The sequence below is a fragment of the Gossypium raimondii genome, chromosome 12 (genome assembly GCF_025698545.1).
Source record: "Gossypium raimondii isolate GPD5lz chromosome 12, ASM2569854v1, whole genome shotgun sequence".
NCBI classification, from domain to species: Eukaryota; Viridiplantae; Streptophyta; class Magnoliopsida; order Malvales; family Malvaceae; genus Gossypium; species Gossypium raimondii.
The window spans coordinates 903896-925971 of record NC_068576.1 but is presented as its reverse complement, the minus strand read 5'-3'; the positions used below and the strand labels follow the sequence as shown (position 1 = coordinate 925971).

Below are 22076 nucleotides of genomic sequence, written 5' to 3'. Positions count from 1 at the left end.
TTTAAAAATTTTATTATATTCCTATAGGGCAATTGTCAATTATCTTACCCTATTTGTGAAATTTAAAAACTCTACTGGTAGTATACCAAATAATTTTCCTATTATATTATATAAATATAGTATAATATATAACACAAAGAAACTAAATTTGTAGTAATATATAATACTATATATATAAAATTATTAAATATTAAAAAAAATAATATAATTTTTTAAAAGAATTCAAAAAAAAAAAATATGGGTGGCTTAAAATGGATTTGAGTTAGCCATTTACAAATATGAAAATGTTTGGGCAAAAAATTAAGCTCATAATTTGGATTGAATTGAACTTTTACAAAATGTGTTAATATCAAACTTAAATCGACCCGAACCTAGTAAAATTGAGATAAACTAATAATTCAACAACAACAAATTGATTCTATAATATGTTCATAGGCTCTTTTCAAAGTTTGTCCTGTGTTTCTTTACGTTGACATTTTAATTTTTAATTTTTGTTATTTATCTAGAAGTAAAAAATCTGCTACAACAAAACAACATAGGAAGTTCCAATGTAAACAAAAGGTGTATACTCAGATTACCACATAAGCTCATACCAACTGCGTCTTTCTCAAACAAACGAGTGTTATCCGGTAAAAGAAAGCTCCCCATACCAACCCCAATATAGTTGAAATCAAAGCTTTTCCTCTTAACTTCAGTGCCCTCCATTTGTACCATTCAAGGAATTTTTATAATGAGCAAAGACTTAACACCTCTTTCCAAACAGTGTTGGAATAATTGCATTAAAAAAAAAAAAAACAAATGGTTTCTAGTCTTCATCTCCATCTCAGTTTGACAAAGTCAACAGCTAACGTTTTAAAATCTTTCGTAAGTTGTTGGGTTGCTGAAAATATTTAAACTGGATTGGCCGAAGGAGAAAAACCCAACAAACAAATAAGAAATGATCAATGTCCAGTTTGAAGCCCTACATTTTCGGGTCAACTGCAAGTATAACATGTGGGATTCTTCAAGTATTAAGAGTTAAAAATGGCCTTTCTTGGGAGGATAAACTACCCATTAACTTTACAATGATTTGTTTATAAGCTTATGTAGTTATGTTCATCCAAGGAAACAGCAAAACAAAGCTTATAAATCGTTTGTTTATAAATTAAATGTTTGACTTTGGAAAAAAATAATTGTACCGGAACATAAATAATATGATAATGGTTTGAAATTATACATTGCCTAACTGGGTTACAAAGATTCCAAATGAACAAGTATAAAATGGCAGAGCTGGTTTTGCCAATGCCATTCCCACTTTCAATTAGCAAGGTATCGAAGATGAGAAACCAGGCTCTCATTTTGCTTTGCATTGTAGTTTTTGGTGTTATTGGGACCTGCCATGGAGGTAGCCTTAGGAAGAAATACTACAAGAAAACATGTCCTAATGCAGAAGAGATAATCAAGAAAGCTACTGAGAAACATGTTGCCAATGATTCCACATTGCCTGCAAGGTTCCTCAGAATGCATTTTCATGACTGTTTTGTTAGGGTAAGGCTTTCTAAATATTGTACACCACATTTATAATGTGTTGGAATCATGTATGCTTATTGGGAAATCTTTTCAGGGTTGTGATGGTTCGGTCCTATTGAACTCGACAACTAATAACTCGGCCGAGAAAGATGCAATTCCGAACCTAACCCTTGCTGGTTTCGATGTCATTGACGATATAAAAGCAGAAGTCGAGAAGAAATGTCCCAATGTGGTATCGTGTGCTGATGTTCTAGCCTTGGCTGCCAGGGATGCTGTTTCTTTCAAGGTAAGCTAAACCAAAACTCTTTACAAGATGTTAATTTTGGTATTGAAAGCATTTGATTTAACTATGTAATTATTTGCAGTTCCAAAGACCCTTGTGGGAAGTTCTTACTGGTCGAAGAGACGGCAGGGTGTCACGAGTTTCCGAGGCATTGGCTAATCTTCCTTCCCCTTTCTCTAACTTCACCACCCTTGTTCGGAATTTCGCTAACCAAGGCCTCAATGTACATGACCTGGTGGTCTTATCAGGTACAATATCAATGCAGAACATAACTAAAAAGAGTTGGTCATTCGATGTCGACAAAGATTTCCGAAAAAGTGCTAACATAAAAGTTGAATGCAGGCGGGCATACGATCGGAGTAGGCCATTGCAATGCCTTCAGCAACAGGCTATACAACTTTACTGGAAGAGGTGATCAAGATCCTTCCTTGAACCCAACCTATGCAGCTTTCTTGAAGACGCAATGCCGAAACCTTACTGACAACACGACATTCGTGCCGATGGATCCTGGTAGTGTGTTCGCATTCGATAATAACTATTACGTCACCGTTAAGCAAAACAAGGGCCTGTTTCAGTCGGATGCAGCCCTCTTAACAAACAAAGGCTCCCGCAACATCGTCAACGAACTGGTGGACCCGAAGAAATTCTTCACAGAGTTTGCACAGTCAATGAAAAGGATGGGAGCCATTAATGTTCTCACAGGGAATGAAGGAGAGATTAGGAAGAAATGTTTCGTGGCTAACTAATTCTCGAAAGAAATTCCTCATTCATTTCATATTTAAATTGTTTATTAAAATTTGAGCTACTATTGATGTTTGATTTCGAAATGCTCTGCTTATGTATTAATGTTTGTAAGCTACTCTACATAATAAAGTCGTTTTTATTTTTTGGGTGTTATAAGGGTAATTACGTCATTTTCTCGTTTAATGAGAACAATAAATAAAAATTTTAATTTGTGTTTAATGATGATAATAAAATATTATGATTTAAATATTAATGTAAAAAGAAAAGCCAATTTTAACTCTATTTATTCCATAAAGTTCATTTGAGAGTTGGTCTCACGTTGCAGGATTGATTTTATAATATTTAAAATATATATTTTTATTTTTAATAAGGTAGATAGATAACTTTAATTTTCAAAAATTGAATGAGAATTATTTAAATGATTATAAAATATGCTGTAATTAAAAGTGTTTACTTTTGTGGAACGTAAAGGTAAATTAATTTTTGGTGAAAATTTCATTTTTCTAGATTTAACTTAATTGCACATGTTAATGTATTAAAATTTTTTAGAGATTACTTAAATAATGATATGGCACAATATTAGAGTGCCACATAATTATAGAAATTAAAAATCTAGAACAAGTTGTTAAATTTCAAGACTAACGTGGATAGATCAAATTGGAAAAAGTTACCAAATGTAGGGACTAATGTTACCTTATCCCTTTTATTTACGTAACAATAATTTTAGTTGCGAAGTTAATTATTTTAAATATTTTGATTTGTTTTTAATTTATATATATTTATATATATATTAAAATTCCATTAATTTATTAAAATGGAAATGTTAAGTAATAATTCTTCATTGCAAATTTAAATTAACCCTAAAACAGTTCCGCAAAAGATGTCTTTGCTAGTAATTTTGTACATTTCACTCAACTCAAGGCTAATATAATACAACTTTCAAGAACTTGGAAATAAAAAAAGAGACTATACCCTTATTTGAAAATCTTCTAAAAGAATCCATACATACAAAATGAGATTGAAATCTCCTAAAAAATTTCCTAAATACTTTTATATAAAAACAATTCAAGCTGAGCCCGCATCCCAATTTGGTGGGTTATTTGTAAAGATGGAAAAAAAGGGAAGTGAGCTATGAAGCTCAGTATGAGTTTCATCACAAGAAAATCAGTGCAAAAAGTAGACAAATTGCACAGAATATTAGCTCATAGAATGATCACAATTGAATAGCAACTTAGAATATCGATACTTCAAATCAACTTATCACCATAATATCTCAATATTCACAACTATGCAAATGTTTATGAATGCAATGAAATTTCAATTTATCAGATAATGTCATACCCCACCGCTTCACTCCACAGTAGGAGTTCTCCAGAACTCCTCTATCTTTACACCACGTCATGGATAAACCGCTTATTGTTGTGGATGAACCACTCATTGTGGATAAACCACTAGTAATAAAAAAAATTGGATGAATCACCGGGGGTTTTTTTTTTTTATAAAAAGTTTTTATAGACAAGTTGCTAGTACGGTGTGGATAGACCGCTCATTGTTGCAAATAAAAGCTGCTAATACAGTGTGGTAAACCACTCATTATTGCAAATAAAAGTTACTAATACAGTGTGGATAAACCACTCAATGATTTAGATAAACTGCTCATACTTCCTCCGTTCATAGTGCCGGATAGAAAAATTACAGAAATTTAGGATCTAAACTCTAAAAGGAGATGCTTTTACCATTTCTTGGCAAAGATTGTAATGCGATTGTCGTCAATTACAAAATTAGTAGAAGAATAATTAAACGAGAATGATTTAATTCGAGAAAGCAAAAATGTTCAGTAGCAAAACGATGTAAAATTTGATGCAAAAAGGAGGAAAGAAAAGAAAGATGAGAAGAACTAGGAAGAGAGAAGAAGAAATTCTAATTGGGGTTAGAAGAGAAAACAAAATCCATGTTTAAATGGGAAAAACTGGAGTAAATAGTTACGATTTAGGAACCCCAGGGGGCCGGCACCTTTTTGCCTAAATAAAAGGAAATGGAAGGGATTCGAGTGGCTGAAACTCAGGACATTATTTGTTTTAGTGTAGTTTTCATCCTAGTTTGCTGAAAATAAAAGGAAAATAAATAAGAAAGAAGTGACTTCAACCTAAGACCACTAGGGAGTGCACTGACTATTTAACCATCAAGCATAATTCATTTCTAAGTTAATTATTTCAATTATCCCCCTATATTTTGGGGCGTGACAAATATATCGATAGATCACATCACCTAATCTGAGCTGGCCATACTTGTTCCATCTTCAGCAGAATACTTTCCCATCTTTTGCAATAAGAAAAAATAATATTAAATTGACAACATAAATATGCGACAATTAAAATGAGTTGAGCTATAGAAATATAAACTGAAAGCTCGCGTCAGTCGTTGTCAACTTTTGCATTTCCTTTCCCATTCAACGATCCTGCGTCATTTTTAGCTACAAATAATAATTCAGTAATGGTATAATATAAAATTCTATACAAATCAAATTAAATTACAAGGTCCTACATATTTTACGAATTATTCGATTTAATCCTATATCTCGATAATCAATCAAATTCATACTAGTACTATTCGATCAGTCATAATTAAATATCAATTCATTAAATATCTCAAATTTAAATTCATCATATTCAATTTATTAGTCAATTTATCATCTCTTTACGTTTTAGTCCCTATCACACCTTATTGTACCAAATTGTAAACAATTCAAATTACAATCACACAAAACAAATTCAAAATTCAAGAATATATTGCAAACAAATATAACCATACCCTATAAACACACCTGGTTAAATCAATAGACAAATTGAAACTTTAAGGACTATCCAACAATTTTGGCTTTTCCCCAATTATTTCTGATTTGGTCCAATTTCTGATTTATACAATTATTCAATTCAATTTATTAATTTTAACTCTCTTATTTCATCCAATTATAAACATGTACCAACTCAATTTTATTATTTAGATGCCCCTAAAGTTTTATATTTTATTCAGTTTAGTCCCTAAAACCGAAATAGTTATAACTTTCAAATTTGAGCCTCAATTTTGAAACGATCTCAATTTCATAAATATTCAATTTCAATTTAGTCCCAATGCATATAAATTCCTCACCAAATATGGATATAAGCAACATGAGGTTGTGAAATTGGTACATGAGATAAATGAGCCACGTAAGGAAACTCTGGATAATTTTGTCAAGATTCATCAGGAGTGCTAAAAGAAACTATATCGAGTCAGAACTTCTAAAGCAGGAATTGAATTTTTTTTATGAGTAAATATTTGTTACATATTTCAGGCCTTAATTCGCTCACATTTATATTATTCATGAATGATTTTTAGTTAGTTTTGAGCTATTAACTTTTAAGATTTTTATGTAGCCATTAGATTAAGCTCGAGGAAGGACAAATGGATTCGAAAGAAAGAAGTGGAATGAGAAAAGGCTAGAAAAAAAAATGAAGAAACTCGAATTTTCCTTCCAAGGCCACGGTGTGGATCTTGGATACCGTGACCTTGGCTCAATAAGTTACATTTTAGTTTTATTTCGTTTTAAATGGGTTTTTTGGTTTCTTTTCATCGGTTATCGATTCAATCAATTAAACTGTCAAATCAATCATGAAATTTTTTTAAATAATTCAAGAAAAAAAGAAATTCATAAAATAAAAAAATATATTAAAAAGGCAAATAAATAATAAAAGCTACAAAATATAATATTTAAAATGATACAAACTGACATTACTTCAATCAGTCGAAGACTAAAAGATACAGGTTTTGGAAGAGATCCAATTTGAGCTAATTGTTGATGATGTTGTAAAACTTCATGAGCTGTGTTGTTGGAGAAAAGATAAAATGAAAAAGACTGGTAAACGAGAAACCCCCGAACATGTAAGAAATGATTACATAGGGTTGTAACTTGTAAGAGGATGCCCTCACCAGTCAATTTCCAGTTTCAAGCCTTGCATCTTCGGGTCAATTTATGAAATAAATTAATATAAACACAGCTATTTGTTGATGATAGTTACATATGTAAGAACATTAGGAACTTTGAAGTAACATCTTTCCACGTCCTAGCAGCTGAAACAAATTAAGAAAAAAACTAAACAGGTTGATGAACTAGTGGAGAGCCAATTATTGGCTGAAAGACTAGTCAATTATCGTTAGGAACTTTGAAGTAACATCTTTCCACGTCCTAGCAGCTGAAACAAAATAAGAAAAACACTAATCAGGTTGATGAACTAGTGGAGAGCCAATCATTGGCTGAAAGACTAGTCAATTATGCTTTGCTCTCAATTCTAACTTCCTATTTTTGTTTATACAGCTGAATTCTGCTCTAATATTACATACGAAATTGTAATCACTTTTAATCTCACCACTGGCTTAGTATTTCATCGTGCTCGCAATTACATACTACTGTTTGACTTGGAAAATTCAAAAACAAAAAACATTTGGATTATTGTACCGGAAACATAAAAACATGGTACTTGAAAGAATCTATTAAATATATACACTGCTTAACTGGGTCTTAGGAAATACACCGAGCTACAAGTATAAAAAGGTAGACCTGGTTTTGCCTATGGCATTGCCACATTCAACTAGATTTACATTGACTTGCTTATAGCAGAGGAAACAGTTCAAAGATGAGGAAGCAGGCTCTCATTTTGGTTTGCATAGTAGTATTTGGAGTTGTTGGGAGCTGCCATGGAGGTAGCCTTCAGAAGGGTTACTACGATAGTACATGTCCTGATGCGGAAGCAATAATCAAGAATGCTACTGAGAAACGTGTTGCCAATGACCCCACGTTGCCTGCAAGGTTCCTCAGAATGCATTTTCATGACTGTTTTGTCAGGGTAAGGCTTTCTAGATATTGTAGCATATTTACAAAAACCTGCAAAATGCCCCTAATCATAAATGCTTAAGTTACATGTTATTGGAAAATTTTCAGGGTTGTGATGGTTCGGTCCTATTGAACTCGACAACTAACAACACAGCCGAGAAAGATGCGATTCCGAACCTAACCCTTGCTGGTTTCGATGTCATTGACGATATAAAAGAGGAAGTCGAGAAAGAATGTCCGAACGTAGTATCTTGTGCTGATGTTCTGGCCTTGGCTGCTAGGGATGCTGTTTCTTTCAAAGTAAGCTAAACCAAAACCCTTACAAGATGATGTTGATAACTAAATGCAGTTAACTATGTAATTACTTGCAGTTCCAAAAACCATTGTGGAATGTTCTTACCGGTAGAAGAGACGGTACGGTTTCACAAGCTTCCGAGGCATTGGCTAATCTTCCTTCCCCTTTCTCTAACTTCTCCACCCTGGTCCAGAAATTCGCTAACAAAGGCCTTAATGTGCAAGACTTGGTGGTCTTATCAGGTACAATATCAATGCACAACATTTAGATGATAAAAGATGAAACTTTTCAACTTAATTCATAATAAGAAAACATAACTAGAAGAAGTTGATCATTCAATTTTCCAAAAGTTCTTACAGAAAGTTGAATGCAGGGGGGCATACCATCGGAGTAGGCCACTGCAATACCTTCAGCAACAGGCTATACAACTTTACTGGAAATGGAGATCAGGACCCTTCCTTGAATGCAACCTATGCAACTTTCTTGAAGACACAATGCCAAAGCCTCAGTGACAGCACGACCTTCGTGGCGATGGATCCTGGTAGTGGGCTAACATTTGATAATAACTATTATGTCACACTTAAGCAAAACAAGGGTCTGTTTCAGTCCGATGCCGCCCTTATAATGAATGAAATCTCGCGCATCATTGTTGATGAGTTGCTTGTCTCAGAAGTATTCTTCAGAAAGTTTGCACTGTCAATGGTGAAGATGGGAGCCATTGGAGTTCTCACAGGGAATGAAGGAGAGATTAGGAAGAAATGTTCCGTTGTTAACTAATTCCTGAAAGATTTTGCTCATGTACCTCAGTGGACCATATATGGTTTATTTCGTTGCAATAATGTGTTAAATTGTTACTAAAATTTGCAGAAGAAAGAAATGGAATCTACTCGTTGAGCAACTATTATCGTTGATTTTACTTTTCAAATCCACGTTAAGTTGTAACTAGGCTTACCAACTGTACTCCTGCAAATTTTCACCTTCTGTTGCAACTTCAAATTCTATATTCTTCTCACTCTTTCTCATCTTATCAACATTTATCTCAAAGGTCTGCAATCAACCAATCTTCATATTATAAATGTCTTTTGTCTTCTTTATGAAAATTACTCTGATAGCAAAATATTCAAGTAAAAATCTTGGGATTTTTTTATTAGCTTAGAATTTGAACTCTTCACCAAAAGCAAATACCTAATTTGTCATATCACACAGCTTTACGTATAATTCAGACAAGGTCTCATTGTCTTCCATCCTGAAGGTCTCAAATTTTATTGTCAAAATCTGAAGCTTGGACTGCCCGAGTATTTGTTCTTCTATGAGCATTCTTGAAGATGGTCTAAGCTTCTTTGGCAATAGTACACTTTGAGATATGTTTGAACCCTTGAGTGTAAACTCTATTGAAATTGCATTAAGAACTTTGGAGTTCGAATTCGTTTACCTTTAATTGTAACTCAACTTATTAAATAATAGTATAACACTAAGAGATGGACACAGAAGTTTGGTTACGGAATTCGAAAATTTCTCACGTCTATAAGGCTTTAACTCTTTATACAAGACATTATTTAAGTTTAACTCACTCACCAAATTGCAACTTCACTCTTATATATAATCTATATTACTCCCCACTAGTACTTTTGGCCTTGAAAACTGAGTTGCAAATCGAACAACAATAACAATTTGCTTACAACAATTTTACACTAGAATAAGTTCAGGGCTTTCTCAATCTCGTATGAAAAAATAATAATAAACCTTCTCTTAAATAATCGTATGATCGCTAAAACAATACAAAAATTATGAATTTTAGCTCAATAAAGTCTTTAATATAGAATGAATCAATAAAGATCTTCTCGTGTAATTAATTGGTAGTGAACAACAAATAAAAATTCAATTAAAAATTGATATTAGTTAAAGCCTGAAAAATATTGCCCATTGCTCACCCATTATCAGTAAGTACATAGTATCGTTCTCAAGTAATAATTACAATGAAATAAATCCAACTCTTTAATTAACTAATATAAGTCAACCGTTAATAAAGTAAATAAATATAAAGAGTACACGAAATTACTTATTCAACCTAAATTCATAAATAGTGGTTAGCAACCAATAAATTGTGTCAAATTAACCTAAATTTAGAATCAATGACATATATGCATCTCTAGAGCTAAGTTAAGTGTTTGGAAAGCACAAGTGTCATTGTTGCACCTTCTCCAACGCCTTCAAATAGTATACTAAAATTACTAGCTTTGCCCTTGGCTTATCGGGATCTTCAACTAGAAGTTGTTACCAGTAATCAATACTTGAGTAATCTCTTGACTAGATTACTAAAGTAAAAGTAAGCGGGTTTTCGACTTAATTCCCATTAGAATTCACGTTTGTTGAATTATATAAATTTGAATATGTAAATTTACCTAAAAATCTAAATTCGTTTATTATTTACAAATTATTCAAGCATTACTATCCAAATATGAATCTGAGTTAAATACTATTATCTGTCTGGTATATGAATCCACAAGAAAACCAATTTCAAAATTTCAATCATTTTTGGAATATTCAATTTTAAAAAAAAATCTGAATTTGAATCCACTAAAATTCTTTTATTTATGTATAACCAAAATTACAAGGATTCTATAACCAATGGATTCGGTTATCCGAATTCGCATATGTTATCTGAATAAGCAATGCAAATTTGGATAATGGATATTCGAGTATCTATTTGCATACTCTCAATCTAGATTGCAGTTTTAAAATTTGAATTTGAATATCTGAATTCGCAATATCTAAATCCACAAAAAGCAGATCAAATATCTATGAATATCCAACTTCACAATCCAAATTGTCATCCCTAATTAACATATACAGTCAACTCTCTCTATAATAGTCACTCGCTATAACAACATTTCGCTATTACAACCAAATTCATAGAAGAATTGATTTTTTTTTTTATGTTTTATTTGAACCCTCTATAACAGTTTTTTGCTTATAACAGCAACATCCATAGTTTTGAAGTACGTTCTTTATTAAATTAGTTCTCTATAACAACATATGGTCTAAATTTTTAAGTAAATTTATAGCTATTTCATATAAGCAAGCCTATTAATTATAATTTATTAAACAAAAATGATATTATTTAAAATATTATTTCATTAAAATGATTATATTTCACGTAAAGAAATCTATTAATCATATTTTACTAAATAATATTCAATGAGTAGAATTAAATATAGGCATAATGACTTATTTGGCCATCTAACTTTACAAAAAAAAAATCATTGTAGCCCTCCATTTAGTTTTTCGCCTATTTTAACCCTTGAACTTGTGTTGTTTGTCTAATCTAGAGCAAAATCCGATTCAATTAAAAAATCGAAAAAAATTTAAATTTTAAATTAAATAGTTCGAGTTATTCGAGTTAATCAAGTTATTCGGGTCAACTCGAATAAAAAATCAAAATTTTCGGTTTAACTCGAATATGAATTACACAATTCAAGTTATCTGAAAATTCGAATAAGAAGAGGCAAAACTATGTCATTTTGATAAATGTTTACCTTTTCTAAAGTTAAAAGTCAACCATTAAGTTAAAAGGTAAAACTATATCATTTTGATAAATGTTTACCCATTAAGTTAAAAGACAAAATCATTATATTATTTATGTAATTAAATAATATTGTACTTCATCTACTAGTAAAATAATCGGTCCATGTAAACGCAAATAAATAATATGATTCGTTAACTTGACTCAATTTGACTCAAATTTTTTTGACTTGATTCAATTTGATTCAAAAAAAATTTCAAATTGAGTTTGGTTGCTAAAATAGGATCCGTCAACTCGACTAACTCGAAATTTTTTGACTCGATTCGACTTGACTCGATTGAATACTCACCCCTAGTTAAATCACCTCAAAATGGATAGAAGTTAACGTTTATTAACTTTACTGATGTGATATACATGTAGATGTTATGTCAACAATTACTTAATTTTTTAAATTTTTAAGAATTTTAAAAAAAATTGATAAAAAATATTTTTAAAATTAAAATCATTAAAAATGATAAAATATATTTTTTAAATTTTAAAAAATTAATCAATTGCTTATGTGGCATATATGTGGACTACCACATGGATACCACGTTAGCAAAGTAAATAATTGTTAACTTTTTCATCCATTTTGAAGTGATTTGACAAATAATACAAGTTCAAAGGCTAAAAGAGGCAAAAAATAAATGGCTAAAATGACAATTTTGTTAAGTTAGAGGACCAAATAAGTCATTATGCCTTAAAGATATCAATTTAATAAACTATTAAGTTTCCTAATTAAATATTCTACTATGAATTTACAACATCATAAACTTCTAAATTGACTACTCGAATTAATTAGTAACTCATAATTAATTCATTAATTTAATTTGACAAGTCATTAATTAATTAAACTTGTTAGATTTATAAACTTTATAATTAATCATGTGAAAGAATGTAAAATAAAATACACATAAAAGGGATAATATATGCACATATTATACGTCTTTTAATTTTGTTGATTTGATTTTCACTTTCTTTCATTTTAAACATAATTCTTTTTTTTCATTTAATAGAAATTCACGAACGATTCCTCTCGATAACATGTTATTATAGATGTATAATACCCACCTCTCTATAACAGGCAAAACTTGAGCAAACAAATTGTACTCTTATAGAGAGAGTTGACTATGTATTAGAAAGGATCCACTTGCAATACTAATATAAAATTTAGTTTTACACATTTTTATATTTTTTCATCAAAATATTTGTATTTATTATGCATGTAAATTTTAATCAAACTGATAGCTTTATCATATTGATCTAAAATACTATCTATATTAATATATATTTAATATTCGAAAGTTTTTTTTATATAAAGCGAATAGTTAAAAAAATAATTTATGTCAAACTTGATTTGCATGAACTACATGAATGGAGTATGAAATTTGAGATATCTTGTTAAAATATTAATGGTATAAAATATTATGGAATGGTGTACAACCACTTTAATTTTACACTAGTGTTAGTGGATCCATCCTTATTAATTTGTTGAGTTAATTGCATCAAACATCCTAAACTATGACCCCATTTTAAATTGGTCCCTAAATTTTAAATCATTCTATTAGATCCTTAAACTATCAAGTTTATATAAATTAGATCATTTGTTACTAAAATCATTAATTTAACTATTAAATGAAACATTAAATCTTATGTGATATAATTTAAAATGAAAATTTTATATGAATATTGTAAAAATAGATGTTTTAAAGATTTTTGTTTTGAGGTTTTCGAAACTTTTATAAAGTTTTATCATTCACTTTTTTTTAATAGCCAACTGGAAGCACTTTTCGTTTCTCTCTCCAAAAACAGTCTACTTCCCTGAATTAAAAAAAAAAGGCTTATAAGCCTAATTAAAAAAAACTGGCATAATTGACTAATTTAACCAAATTATGCGGCAACATTATATTTTCTTTAACTATTTATTTTAAATTTAGCTATAAAAAATTTGACGTGTAATTTAATAATTAAATTAACGGTTTTAATAATAAAATAAAAAATGTAAGTAAACGTTAAAGTGGGAACCAATTTAATACGAGGGCTCTGCGGCAACTAAGACTGGTTTATTTATTTGTTAGATGATTGTTTTAATAAGGACAATCGGAACGTTAACATCTTCCCACCTCCTACCACCCGAAAAGAACAGGTTGATGAGCATGTGAAGTGTCGGTCATTGGCTGAAAAGAGGAGTCAATTATGTTTTACTCTCATGTCTAACTTCTCATATATGTTTATTAAGCTAACTTCTTCAATATATACATATTTTTAAGTTTGTGCATGTCATGAAAAAACATGTTAATTGTTTATATACGTAATTGCCATTAATCAGGTTGATGGCTTAGTATTTCACTTTTGTCCTAGTTTTGGATTTCAACGCTAACGATGTTATGTTCTTGGATTATTGTACCAAAAATATTAAAACGTAGTATTTTGAAGGAATCTCTTTAAATTATACATTGCTTAAATGCAACTTGTTTAGGAATATATTCCCCAACCACAAGGACAAAATGGCACACCTGGTTTTGCCAATGCCATTCCCACATTCAACTAGCAAGATATCAAGATGAGGAGGCAGGCTCTCATTTTGGTTTGCATGGTAGTATTTGGAGTTGTTGGGACCTGCCATGGAGGTAGCCTTAAGAAGGGTTTCTACAATAACACATGTCCTAATGCAGAAGCCATAATCAAGAATGCTACTGAGAAACGTGTTGCCAGTGATCCCACATTGCCTGCAAGGTTCCTTAGAATGCATTTTCATGATTGTTTTGTCAGGGTAAGGCTTCTAAATATTTGTACCACATTTACAAGAACCTGCAAGTTGTCTCAAATCGTTACATGATATTGGAAAGTTTTCACTTTTCAGGGTTGTGATGCTTCGGTCCTATTGAACTCGACAACCAACAATACTGCCGAGAAAGATGCGATTCCGAACCTAACCCTTGCTGGTTTCGATGTCATAGACGATATAAAAGCAGAAGTCGAGAAGAAATGTCCGAACGTAGTATCGTGTGCTGATGTTCTGGCCTTGGCTGCTAGGGATGCTGTTTCTTTCAAAGTAAGTCAAACCCCATTGTGGGAAGTTCTTACCGGTAGAAGAGACAGTAGGGTGTCGCGAATTTCCGAGGCATTGGCTAATGTTCCTTCCCCTTTCTCTAACTTCACCACCCTTGTCCAAAACTTCGCTAACAAAGGCCTTAATGTGCAAGACTTGGTGGTCTTATCAGGTACAATATCAATGCACAACATTTTTAGATGATAAAAGATGAAACTTTTCAACTTAAATCATTCAAACGCAGGGGGGCATACGATCGGAGTAGGCCACTGCAATGCCTTCAGCAATAGGCTATACAACTTTACTGGGAATGGAGATCAGGACCCTTCCTTGAATGCAACCTATGCAACTTTCTTGAGGACACAATGTCAAAGCCTCAGTGACAATACGACCTTCGTGGTGATGGATCCTGGTAGCGGGCTAACATTCGATAATAACTATTATGTCACGCTTAAGCAAAACAAGGGTCTGTTTCAGTCCGATGCCGCCCTCCTGACGAACAAAAGCTCGCGCGATGTTGTTGACAAGTTGCTTGACTCGAAGGAATTCTTCAAAGAGTTTGCAAAGTCAATGGAGAAGATGGGAGCCATTGGAGTTCTCACGGGGAATGCAGGAGAGATTAGGAAGAAATGTTACGTTGTTAACTAATTCTTGAAAGACTTTGCTTATGTACCTCAATGGACACCATTAATGTTTGATTTCCAAATGCTTTGCTATGTATTACATCTTTTTAAAGCTAAGCTACTCTTCGTTAAAGACTACAAAGCAATCTTGCATGATAAGATAAGTAAAGGGGAAGAAACGAGCTTTGAGATGACCTCTCTGAATATCTCGTTCTTCTTGTCTCTACATTTCCAAAGTCTCTAAAAAGCTCTTCTTCCAATCTTCATTTTCAATAGCTTTATCTAATCGTCTTTTCAAAAGATGAAGCCAAAGTCAGTCAACTAGTTATCAAGCATAAACTCTCTTTGAAATCTCCTGGTAGAATCCATGCATCATTAATAATGACCAGTCTCACAAATTCTCGCGCTTTTGCATGTCAGGACTTTCGTAGGGCAAGAAACTCTTATGTGTGAACAAATTATGCGTGGTTATAGACAACTTCCACCCGACCGTTGTAGATATCACCTGAGAAACCCCTGGGCTCTACACAATAGTACAGAAAACCAATTCTTGAAATTATTATGCTATCAGTTTTATGCGCTTTCACTTGCGTTTCAAGCAAAACCAGCATATCAGGAGAATAATCATGAAATAGACTCGCATATTATTCATGGAAATCTATCATTAGCTCCCCTTAATAATTTCAAATCATAGTAAAGAATTTGTTTTAGCAAATTTCTATGGTTTTTTTTTATTGAGTCCATTGTTGTTGTTTAAGAAAGTTTGTAGAAGATTAGGCAATTAATTCTTTTAGAAAATTTCAAAACTATGTATTTTATATAAATAATTTATAGATAAATCTCATATTTAGAATTATGCTAATATAGTTTTTATAGTATTTTAGGAGGTAAATTTAACATTTAGGTTAGATTTTACAACATTTTTATTGTTTTTCACATTAATTATATTTTATTTGATTTTTATCATTTTTAGAGTTAATTCGAATTTACTTGTTATTTTCCTCTCTATATTGTAGGTCTCGAATGAAGAATGGAAGGCTTGGAGCATAAAGTAAAAAGTAGTGAAAAGAAGCCATTCGCTCCACTAAATTTCAATGTGATGGAGCACGATCTTCAATTCAAAATTTCAAACAGCAAGCAATCTGCTCCACCACAATTCTACGTCTAATGGAATGAAACGATTAAAACCCTAAAAATAATGGGTGACTTGATTTAAGAAAAAAAGGGTAAAAGAGTGAAAAAAATCAACTTGGAGGCTAAGAAACAAGTCTCTCGCACCAAGGGGAACTTTAAGCTTGCAAAGACGAGAAGAAAAAAAGATTTGGAGAGTTCAACATCAGTTTGATAATTATTATTATCTCTAGATTATTTCTTATTACTTTTTTCTCAATGTAAGCTTGTTTTGAATTTCTTCTTATGATGTTTTCTCAAATCAATATGAACTAAACTCTATTTTCTTAGAACGATAATGGATCTTATTTTTAGTTAAATAAATTATTCTCTCTTCAATTGTTTTGATCTTTGTTAATTATTTATTCAATCTCGTGCTTATTTAATCTGCTTGTTTGGCCACCAAGTTTTGTTAATCTGATAATCTTGGAAGAGAAAATTAATATTTAGATCTCGACTGAATAGATTAGGATTAACTTTAGTAGCATCAGCGAACGAGTTAATTTTTGACTAGGATAAAAATATACCTAATGCCCTAATCAACTTAATAGGTTTGTTCATAATGACTTCGCGCAACTTGTCTAGCATAGGAATATAGCTAGTGGCAAAGGGAGATTAACTCGACATATGCACTTGCATTACTTAATTCGACACGTGCACTTGCAAATGAATTTTCACACATCAAGTTTTTGGCGCCGTTGTCAAGGACCAAAATTTTAAGTTATATTCTTCTAATATGAATTTTATTCATTAGTAATCTAAGATCGGATCTTTTTTACTTTTTTTTTTGTTTTTCAGGTACTATTGCATATGCAAATTTGGGTCAGATTCTTTAATATTGTTTAATTCAGAAACTAAAAAGACTTGTCGTCAAAATCAAAGCGCAACTAGACAAGCTAAAGTACAACCAATTGAGACGAATCCTGATAATCTAGAGAATCTTGAGAATCGTAAAACTGACCCACCTAGGGTTGGTGATCAACCATTGATGACTTGAGCACCTCAACAATAGTGGAGAAGGTGTATTAATTAAAGCATGCCTTTAGATGAGGGATATCACTAGAGTATCACTAGGCCTACTATATATTGAGGTGAATAATTTTAAGATCGATGTTAAGGCTATGCAACTGATTTAGAACAACAAGTTCTTTGGATTATTGAGTGAAGACCCCAATTCTCATCTAAGAACCTATTTAGAGATATGTGACACTATGGAGTATAATGGGGTATCCGACGAGGCAATTAGACTTTGATTGTTTAACTTTTCTTTAGAGGGGAGAGCTTAGGGTTGGCTCAATTCTCTTCCCTATGCCTTTATCACCTCAACAATAGTGGAGAAGGTGTATTAATTAAAGCATGCCTTTAGATGAGGGATATCACTAGAGTATCACTAGGCCTACTATATATTGAGGTGAATAATTTTAAGATCGATGTTAAGGCTATGCAACTGATTTAGAACAACAAGTTCTTTGGATTATTGAGTGAAGACCCCAATTCTCATCTAAGAACCTATTTAGAGATATGTGACACTATGGAGTATAATGGGGTATCCGACGAGGCAATTAGACTTTGATTGTTTAACTTTTCTTTAGAGGGGAGAGCTTAGGGTTGGCTCAATTCTCTTCCCTATGCCTCTATCACCTCATGGGACCAATTGGTGGAGAAATTTCTAGCTAGGTATTTCCCTCTTGCTAAGACGACTAGACTTTTGAAGGATATTTACACTTTCACTCAGTACAATGGGGAAACCTTGTACGATGCATGAGAAAGGTACAAGGAACTTCTTAGAAAGTGCCCACATTGTAGTTTGGCTTGACATTGCAACGAAAATTTAAGTTGATGGTGTATCTAAAGGTTCATTGGTAAGAAAGTTTCTGAAAGATGCCTACACAATTTTGGAAGAATGAACCTTCCAAAATTATGAGATTTCTGAGCATACTGCACCTAAAAAACTAGTGGGAGTTAATGAATTGGGTCAAGCTTTCAACTTTTTGGCATAGTTGATGACATTGTTGAAAGCGATCAATAAAAGGTTAGATACTTTGTCTCTACAACAACGTTGATTGATTCAATCAGTGAATAGTGTAGTATTAGGATGTGACTGTTATGGAGGTTCCCATCCTATCGAGTAGTGATATGGATATGTTGAAGAGGTAAATTACATGGGTAATCAGAATCAACAGAACAATGCCTTCCTGAACTCCTATAATCCTGAAGGAAGGAATCACCCAAACTTCTCATGGAAAATAATCAGCAATGAATTAAATTATTGTTCAGACAGAATGCTCCATTGGGATTTCAGCAAATACAACCATAAGGTCAACAAATTCCACCTAAAAAAACAACTGATGAGCTATTGTTGGAGTACATGCAAAAAAATTATGTAAGAGCCTTAAGTCAATAAGCAACCCTTCTATCATTAGAAGCACAAATAAGCCAACCGAAAACTGTTTTGAGTAGTCAACGATAAGGAACTTTACCATCTAACACACAACTGAACCATAAGATGGACAACCAGAATGAGAATTGTAAGTCAATCCTTCTTAGAAGTGGTAAAGAGATTCCTAGTGGTAGTGGGTTGAACAGAGAGATAATTTAGTTTGACAAAAAAAAAATGTTTGTTAATCAATGAGAAGAAAATGGAATATCATTTCAGTCAGAATTCTGAGAAGGGGAAAGAGGAAGTTGAAAAAACTGAAGTTAGAACTTGTTGAGAGTAACGCTCCAGTGTACCCACCCTCTCCATTCCCACAGCGGTTGCAAAAGAGCAAATTGGACAAGTAATTATAACAATTTCTAGATATGTTCAAGAAATTGACTGTGAATATTCCATTTTTCGAGGCCTTATAACAGATGTCAAGCAATGTCAAGTTCATGAAGGATATGCTGTCGAAGAAAAGACGTATTGGAGAATTTAAGGCTATGGCTTTAACTGAGGAGTTTAGTGTTATTTTACAGCATAAGTTACCTTCAAAGCTTAAGGATCCAGGTAGTTTCAATATCCCTTACTCCATTGGAGTTAATTTTTTCACTAAGTTCAGACTAGGGGAGGTAATGCCTACATTAGTTACATTGCAGTTAGCTGGTAAAACTCTAGCATGTCCTAAGGATGTTGTGGAGAATGCCATTGTGAAGGTTGAAAAATTCTATTATCCTGGCAATTTTATTATTTTAGACATGGAGGAAGATAGGGATGTTTCATTAATCCTTGAAAGACCTTTCTTAACGATAGGACAAGCATTTATTGATGTCAAGCAGGGCGAACTCGCTATGAGAGTAGAAAATGAACATGTAACCTTTAAGGTTTTCTCTGCTTTAAATTTGATGCAAGTTCAAGAGTGTTGTTCAGTTTAAGTTCCTAACAGTATTACAAAAAAGAAGAAGATAATTTTAAAACAATCTCCTTGATAACGTGAAAGAGGGAGTAACTGATTCAAAGGTTTTTAAGCCCTCGGTTGTTAAGCCATCAACTTTGGAGATCAACTTGATAGCTCTTACTAGTGCACATAGAGGCTCATCATCATGACAATTTGTCGACAAAAAACTATGTCATGTACCGATGAAGAAATGGAATGGTAAGAAGTTTGTAAAACAACAATTCGAGCCTGAACAATATGCGTTGTTATTAAACTCACGATGCAAGATACTTTCTAGAAAACGAAAATTTGGTTCGTCAAGTGCTGGATCTGGTGCCCTAACTTATCTTGTATTAGTAGACGAACCTAAATATGTCCTTAGTCTAACAAGAAATGAGTAAATCGATTGAAAGACTAATATGTCATTTATCAAGTCTAATTGGGGAGATGCTTTCTCTAAAGCATCGAAAATAGAGATATAGATGTGACTGAATGGACTGACAATACATCGGACAGAACCCAAGTAGAATAGATCCTAGATCCGTTTTTGGATTTCTTCACTTGTGATATTCATAGTGTGTCATACCTTAATCCTAAGTGGATGATGGACTATGTATGCGTGACTCGTATACTTTTATGTAAGTAAAAATCTAACTTCAAAAAGATAAGGATCCGAAAGCTAGTGTGTTGGTTATGCGACTTTTGCAATATGTAACATCATCCATAATAGTAGAACTCATATCCCAATTAATGGGTAAATGATATCCTCTCATCGGTATTACTTGATAGATGAAAAGTAAACGTGGTCACGGGTCGTTTGTCTTTGTGATAAATGACTTTAGTATTTTAATATTGAAATTTAGTTTTGAATGATTTGGATTTTATATTATTTTTCTATGATTAATTACCTAAAAAATTGAGCATTGATTTTGATTTTGTAGTTACTTTGGAGATTGATCCCATGTGTGTGTAAATTGAATTGAATTTTAGCTTAGAGTTTGTCTGATGTCTTCTCAAGGCAAATGATTCAGGCCATTTTTGGATCGTTTGAGCCTATAAAGCCGACTCTATGAATAAATATCCCTAATACCCATAGTTTAAGCCTTTTTTATACCTTTTCCCAGTCCATGTACTTAATTGTTTAATATACAACCTAAACTCTAACCCAAACCCCAACCCCAACCCCATCCCAAACCCTTAACCCTAACACTAGCCAAAATTAAGTCGTAGTGCTTAACCTTTCTCAGTCCACCTTTGTTTACTTTTAAGTCTTTGGGTCTTAATGGATATATTTTTGTAGCTTAAAGTATCGATTGGGATAGGTAGAGACATTAAGGTGGACATTTTCGGTGAGAGAAGGGATAAAGCATGAAGGTTAGTCTTTGTAGACTTTCTTATTTTATTTTCTTTTGTTTATTTATTTCAGCTAAAAGAAAAAAGAAAAAAAATGAATGAAATTGAAAAAAAAAAAAAAGAGAGAAAGGAATTAAAAGTACCTATGTTCTTGTTGACGAATCAAAATAAAAGTTCTTTTGTTTCATTTTAGTTGTTGATTTGTAAAGGTGGAGTCGAAAATGAGTTAAGCTCTTTATTTGGAGAAGTGGGGGATAATACTTTTTTGCTACTCATCGATCCATAAGAAACTAATGCTTAGGGTTTGAGCCAAAACCTTAATCCGAGCCCATGTTACAAGTCGAATAAAGTTCTATTGACCTTTGACTAAGTTTTATTTTACATTATTGAAGAGATAGATAGATAGATAGATTGATAGATACATAAACTTAAGAGATCTTTTCGATGATTTTTACCTCACTATAATCTTATTTGTTTTAACTACTAGATTCGAAATATTCACACACACGACAATGAGTGTAGGGAATGACTTAGAATTTAGAGATTATTTTAACTGGATTTTGATCTAATATACTGAGGCAATTTTTTAGAACATTCAGAATTAGTGGATTTAAGTTTTGAGTTGGTTGGATTTTTATTTTATTTTTTCTTTGTTTTTTTCTAGGGACTAGCAAAAATCTAAGTTTGGGGGTGTAATAACTCTTATATTTAGAATTATGCTAGTATAGCTTTTATAGTATTTTAGAAGCTAAACTTAGCATTTAGGTTAGATTTTACTATATTTTATTGTTTTTTAGACTAATTATATTTATTTGAATTTTATTAATTTTAGAGTTAGTTCAGATTTACTTGCTATTTTCTTCTTTATATTGTAGGTCTCGGATAAAGAATGGAAGGCTTGGAGCATAAAGTAAAAAAGTAGTGAAAAGAAGTCCTTCACTCCATCAGCTTTTAGTGCAATGGAGTACAATCTTCAATTCAAAATTTCAAACAGCAAGTAGTTCGCTCCACCACAATTCTATGTCTGATGTAATGAAACGATCAAAACACTAAAAATAAGAGGTGATGTGATTTAAGGGAAAAAAAGGGAGAAAAAAGTGAAAAAAAATCAACTTTAAGACTAAAATATAACTCTCTCACACCAGAGGAACTTCAAGCTTGCAAAGACGAAAAGACAAAAAGATTTGAGGCATTCGACATCAGTTTGAATTATTTTTATCTCTAGATTATTTCTTTTTAATCAAAGCAAGTTTGTTCTA

At 32.1% G+C, this 22076-nt stretch overlaps 4 protein-coding genes and 1 non-coding gene across 5 annotated transcripts; 4 read left to right on the top strand and 1 right to left on the bottom strand.

Annotated features, from left to right (window-relative positions):
- Positions 1-1306: 1306 nt before the first annotated feature.
- LOC105762640 (peroxidase 3) lies at positions 1307-2692 on the top strand. Its single transcript, XM_012580436.2, has 4 exons — positions 1307-1527; positions 1604-1795; positions 1875-2040; positions 2135-2692. The coding sequence occupies exons 1-4, from the start codon at positions 1318-1320 to the stop codon at positions 2536-2538; spliced, it is 972 nt and encodes a 323-aa protein (XP_012435890.2). The 5' UTR covers positions 1307-1317; the 3' UTR covers positions 2539-2692.
- A 4477-nt stretch (positions 2693-7169) lies between these two features.
- Positions 7170-8569, top strand: LOC105762644 (peroxidase 56). The gene is made up of 4 exons (XM_012580440.2): positions 7170-7419; positions 7515-7706; positions 7778-7943; positions 8075-8569. Exons 1-4 carry the CDS (start codon positions 7210-7212, stop codon positions 8476-8478), a joined length of 972 nt encoding a protein of 323 aa, XP_012435894.1. The 5' UTR covers positions 7170-7209; the 3' UTR covers positions 8479-8569.
- A 5250-nt stretch (positions 8570-13819) lies between these two features.
- LOC105762642 (peroxidase 3-like) lies at positions 13820-15142 on the top strand. The gene is made up of 3 exons (XM_012580438.2): positions 13820-14036; positions 14127-14487; positions 14560-15142. The coding sequence occupies exons 1-3, from the start codon at positions 13827-13829 to the stop codon at positions 14961-14963; spliced, it is 975 nt and encodes a 324-aa protein (XP_012435892.1). The 5' UTR covers positions 13820-13826; the 3' UTR covers positions 14964-15142.
- A 2668-nt stretch (positions 15143-17810) lies between these two features.
- LOC128035703 (small nucleolar RNA R71) lies at positions 17811-17917 on the bottom strand. Its single transcript, XR_008192254.1, has one exon. It is a non-coding gene; the product is annotated as a small nucleolar RNA R71 (small nucleolar RNA).
- A 1044-nt stretch (positions 17918-18961) lies between these two features.
- Positions 18962-19462, top strand: LOC105761886 (uncharacterized). The gene has a single exon (XM_012579829.1). It carries the CDS (start codon positions 18962-18964, stop codon positions 19460-19462), a length of 501 nt encoding a protein of 166 aa, XP_012435283.1.
- The last annotated feature ends 2614 nt before the right edge of the window (positions 19463-22076 follow it).